At 39.3% G+C, this 5,765-nt stretch overlaps 1 protein-coding gene across 1 annotated transcript in view; it reads right to left on the bottom strand.

The window, feature by feature from the left end:
* The window catches only part of SCML4 (sex comb on midleg-like 4 (Drosophila)), a 188,116-nt gene that overhangs the window by 92,687 nt on the left and 89,664 nt on the right, over nucleotides 1-5,765 (bottom strand). Inside the window, exon 2 of the mRNA XM_006881172.1 lies at nucleotides 3,652-3,866. Coding sequence (XP_006881234.1) covers nucleotides 3,652-3,807 — 156 coding nt within the window. The 5' untranslated portion in view covers nucleotides 3,808-3,866. The remainder of the gene's footprint in view (nucleotides 1-3,651; nucleotides 3,867-5,765) is intronic.

Raw genomic sequence — 5,765 nt, 5'->3', positions numbered from 1 at the left:
TCGCTCATTAGTGTTCAAGGCCTCAAACCTGTTCCTGAGATGGTTCTGAAATTCAGGTGGGATAGACTCAAAGTCATATTTTGGTTGCCTTGGATTTAGTTCAATTTTCCTCCACTTCAGCTTGAACTTGAATGATCGAATTTTGCACAATGACTTATTCACAGCAAATACATTTTTTAAGAGACATAAATGCAGGTTATATACTTGGATTTCACCTGATGGTGAGCATAGGAATCAGATCAATTACATCTGTGGAAAGAACCACTGGAGAAGCTCAATATCAGCTGTGAAAACTAGGCCAGGAGCTATTGTGGAACGGCTTGGATTAGGCACACTTTAGTCTTTAAAGTGACATTCTTACTCTTCAGAACTTTTAAGAGGTCTTTGACAGCAGATTTTCTAGTGTCACAGCCTTTTGATTTCTTGACTGCTGTTACTGTGGATGTTGTTTGTGGATATAAGCAAAATGAAGTTGTTGTCAATTTCAATCTTTTCTCCATTTATTATGATGTTGTTTATTGATCTAGTGGTGAGGATTTTTTTTCCTTGATGTTGAGGTGTAATTCATATTGAAAGCTATACGTAATCTTTGATCTTCTTCAGTAAGTGCTTTATCTTCTGCAAGCAAATCACTGGAGAAGTTGGACTATATGAAGAAGAATGGAGTATCAGGATTGAAAGAGGATCAATCAACAAACTACATTATACAGATAACACAACTTTGGTTGGTTGAGGGTCTTCCTCTCCTTCACTGACCCTTCCACCTTTCCAAGCATTGTTTCTTTTTCCAAAGAATACTTTAGAATTTGTTTAATTACTTTAATTCCAAGGAATGCATTATTAATTTTATTTATATATGTGCTTGCTTGTTCATAGCTTGCTTTTATGAGTACAGTACTTGCCTGCCAGTTTCCTGTACAAAAGTAGCCTGCTGTCTGCTGTGATGTTGGAGTTTTATACCAGCAGGTCACCCATGGCGGACAGGTTTTAGTAGAATATCCAGATTAAGTAATACTAAGAACTATTGTCTGTCCACTTCTAAAGTAACCAGCCTTTGGAAATTCTATGAACAAGTCAAGATTAATACATTAGCACAAATTATTACCTTTTCAATGTTCAGCTATGCAGTATCTTCTCCATATGTTATTTTTCAAAACTAAGGTTACTGCTACAGTCAAGCTTATAAGAAAGGTAAGTAGATGCTGATGCAGGATGTGAAGACATTTACTTAGTAATAAAATGCAAACTCTTTAAGGTTAGATCCTATTATTTTGCTTGACCAGTTTTGTTTTCAGCTTCTGGCTCCCCAGCTGTGTCCTAGTTACTTAAACTTGCCAAGTTAGTGGCCATTTGGTAAATGGAATACAATGGTATAGTTTTCTTGCTGGCTTCTTGACAATTAAAACTCTTGCCATTAATGGTAAAATGGGATTTCAGAGTCTAGGAAGTTTTCAAATTAAAACTGGGGAGACTTAATAGGCTGCCAATTTTTTTTTTACAAGTAAGGATATTTGAAAATTACTAAATCCTATAAACAAAGATCTCTTTACATCAGATAGAATGGGAAGAAGCTATTTCATAACAAAGGATAATCTTTTAAGTAGATTGATTTCAGTCTCTTGAGCACTTTCTAATGGTTGTTTTTCTCAAGTCAAGGTGGATGGGTGGACATATTCAATCCAACACGGGGGTTTGGGGACTATCTTATATAACACTAAGCCCAAGACCTGGGAGCTGGCTGATTCTGGGAGGTGCTGAGTATGTTCCTGGAAGCCTGGGATCAGCTAGCTCTTAGGGAGGGGGATCAATAAAGAGCTATGGCTCTTGATTCTCAGAAAAGGAACCCTGTCCATGCAGCAGGAATAAAACCTGCCTACAGAAGGAGCCCTGGCGGAGTAATGTGTTACGTTTTGGGCTGGTAACTGAAAGGCTGCCAGGATGAAGCATCCAGCTACTCCTGGGGAAAAAACTGAGGCAGTCTCCCCCCTTAAGGATTTACAGCCTTGGAAACTCAATGATGGGTTGCCTGGAGTCAGAACTGACACAACAGCCCCAAGTTTGGTTTGGGTTTTAGTTTGGTTTATTCTGGTCTGGGCCTGTAACAACAGGCTAATCCCCCCTCAAAGCTTTCCTCCTGACCTGAAGTGTCCCTGAGTGTTAAGAGCACTGAAAACTGCCCTTGTTAGAAGACAGGAAAATTGCAAAGTTCATTCCACAGAGTGAGTTTCCATTTTTCCTGGCCCCATAAATGCTAGGTCTGTTGGTAATTTTCATTCTTGGGTCACAGTTCCCAAGGGTGTAGGAGAAAAGCCAAGCAGGGGAAGATGGGTTTGGTGTGCTTTCTCAGAGCCTGGATTTACTCCCTGAATCTCTAAAAGGAAGGGCTGGCCTGTTCCAGTTTACCAGAAGCAATTCCCAGACCCCAGCAGCTATCTGGATAGCTGAGTGGGTAAGGCCTGCGCTATGCCAGCTTCACAGAGACACATTCCTGAAGCTGGCGTGCTCATGAGAAAAAGGAGGTTCTCTTTGTTAGACACATAACCAGTGATTGAAGACTTTACCTCATGAGATGGCTGAGTAAAAGCTTCTTTTACTTGAACCAGTGACCCCAAAATAACTTTGAGTAACCTTCCCCCCACCCCCCCACTCTTTCCCCCCCTGCACTTGGAAGAACTGTGGAGAGCCAAGGGGATAACGGTTGAATTCATTACCAACTCTTCCGGAAGCGTAGTCTTTCTGCTGACCTGAAATAATTTCCATACATTTTCCTAAATATATGGGAGTTAATTGCCAATTTGCATTTTGGTTGGAGTATTCAGATCTTAAATGGAAACATAAGCCCTTTATCTCAAGGAAAACTCCTGAAGCTCATTTTCTGATGCCCGAAAGCCTTGTGGGGAACAAGCTTAATATTCTCTCCTCTCTAGTAGACTCTTCAAAAGCATCTTGGAGGAGACCCTCTCCATCTGGTGTGGGTTGGTTTATGGGATTGAGGTTACATCAGATGATTCATTCTCCACCTCAGCTCCCCCAAATCATTGTTCATTCTTAAAGGGGTCATAGGATTTCAATTTTCCCTGATGTGCCTCCTTACAGCCAAATTTGACGTCAGCACCTTTTATAAGTGGGAAACTATGAATTAACAGCCTGAGTTTTCCTTGTGTCCACTTAAAGAGGCTCTGTTTGGAGGAATTCTTCCACATCCTTTGACACCGACCTGCTTATGTTAATAATTTAAATGTCTGAGAAATATCATCTGCTTCTACTAAAATAACTGATGAACGAGTTATGGAGCAGGCTTCAAGACATCTCAGCAGAGATGGTGAGGGGGAAGCTCACTATCAGAAACATTCATTTGGATGCAGTGTTTAGTCATGTGTACTTAGCTATGGCCCTAAAATCTGCTTGCCTCACAACTTTCCCCATCTGGTGTAGATTGTTTTCCTCACTTGTAAAAGTGTCCTCGATAGCATGGATTCTGTGCCATGTTGTAACAATGAGGTCTCATCATGTGCTCCACTGAGCGAAACCTCTTTTCAACCTGTCCTTACCAAGCGCCTGATCTGTCATTGCATTTCCCAATGGAGTCATGCTCAACTTCCTATAGCCCAGCCCACCACGCTCTGGAGAAAGGAAATGAGAGAACCCTACCTTGTACCCAGGTTTCCGCCCTCTTTTCTTTGGGGTCTTCACTGCTGATAAGCAACCAGGTGAAGCAGAATAAAGGTTATGAACTGCCATCTTCATCGGTGCTGAGTGAAGTGGGGGTCGGCCTCGCTTCCTCCCAGGGATCTTTTGAGACTGCATTTCTGCTGGTGCCAGTCTTACGGAATGAGGTGGCAAATCACTCACCGGCAGAAGAGGTGCTAAGAATTAGTCCAGACACAAAGCAAAACAGAAACAGAAGTGTTTGTTTGGTTTGCAAGGTGAAAAATTAATCTGGTTTGACCATTTGGAAGATGTCTATGACTTAATGGAGGGAAAGACAAAAATAAGAATAAGTTTGCACCACTAGGAGCTTTTGTAACGCTGTTAGGCTTCTGGAGGGAGTCCACTGATCCCCTGACATGTTTTCAAGGCTAATAAATTTCAGACATAGACTCCTTGCTCCAACTATAACTGATAGTGTCACAGTGACAAGATGGTTTTATCTGCGTCTCAGTTTCCCCTGTTTGTTTGACTTTTAATTGATACAATAATGGTATCAAATACAACCATCCTGTCATATTCACTTCTAATCCCTTTGGTGGGGCTACCTATTGCTATGACTTTTCCCCTTGAAACAATTTAACAGTACACATTGTTTGTACTTAAGTTAACAATGTCTTGGAATATGAATTTATATACAGATGTGTTCATTTAATATAGTTAAAAATTTAAAAAGTCTAAATAGCAAGCAGTGAAGGAATATTTAATATATCCACTTAATAACATAATCAACTCTTTCATAGCTTTTTGCAATGTTTTTTAATAACATGAGACTAACTGGGGGGGGGGAGGGAAATCCCATAAATTGCATGTAGAAAATATTTCAATGGTGTAAAAATTTGCATTGGCCCAAAAAATGGAAGTAAATGCACTAATATCATAGCAATTAGCTAAGAAAGTGGGATTATGAGTAACTCTTCACCATATATAAATATTTTCTCCAAAGTGTAAACCTTACATGCTAAAACAATTTCAAGATAATACTAATAATAAACTTCTCATGTAAAGTTGCCTAAGCCTTTTAGCAAAGGTGGTTAATCAATCCCAAACCAGAGCACATGGTGACACTGTGAGCTTGTCATTATATGTCTTATTCTCAAGGAATGAAAAAAGTGGAAACTTTTTACTTCAATTAGGATTAAGGTTAAGCGATAAATTAGTTTCTGACAGTTTTAAATACCAGCACTGTCACCACCAGCAGCATTTTAGCAAAGGTTTCAGATTAAGACAAACCAGAAAGAACAGTTTGTCTATCAGTTCCACTACTTGTCTGTCTGTCTGTCTGTGTACTGTGGTGGTCTTGCATGTTGGAGTAACTTTGGAAGCTATGCCACTGGTATTTCAAATACCAGCATGGTGGGAATGAACAAATTACCAGAAGATGAGGCCCTCAAGTTGGAGGGCACTCAAAATATAACTAAGGAGACCTGCCTCCTCAGGTAGAATGTGCCTTAATGACATCAACAGAGTAAAGCTTTTAGTCAATGAAGGATCTTCATTTGTTGTTGTGACATGACTCAAAACAAGGAGAAACAGCTGCACAGAATCATTAATAATTGTAGTGTGTATTATACAAAGTATGAATCGAGGAAAACTGGAAATTGTCAAAACGAAAGTGGAATACAGAAATATTGATATCCAAGGAATTAATGAGCTTACATGAACAATTACTGGCCACTTAAAATCAAATAGTGATCTACTGGGCAGAGAATGACAAAATAAGAATGATGTCAAATTTGCCAAAAATAATATTTCAAGATCTATTCTGAAGTACAATACTGTCTGCCATAGAATAATATCAGTAAGAATACAAGAAAGATCTCACCATGCAATTATTATTCAAATTTGTGCACCTGCCATTAACGCAAAAAAATAAATTGATCACATGGATAAAGCATATCATTAAGATGTATTAATAACAACTTTTGGATTGAGTGCAAAAATTGGAAACAAAGAAAATTAGGAATTAGAAAATATGGCCTTAGTAACAGAAACAAGGATGGAGATCACATTATTGGCAAGCAACAAATGCTGGCGAGGTTGTGGAGAAACTGGAA

This window comes from Elephantulus edwardii, unplaced genomic scaffold (assembly GCF_000299155.1).
Source record: "Elephantulus edwardii isolate Elephantulus edwardi_28Jun2011 unplaced genomic scaffold, EleEdw1.0 scaffold00013, whole genome shotgun sequence".
In the NCBI taxonomy this organism is placed as follows: Eukaryota; Metazoa; Chordata; class Mammalia; order Macroscelidea; family Macroscelididae; genus Elephantulus; species Elephantulus edwardii.
This window is presented reverse-complemented; position numbering and strand designations above follow the sequence as displayed.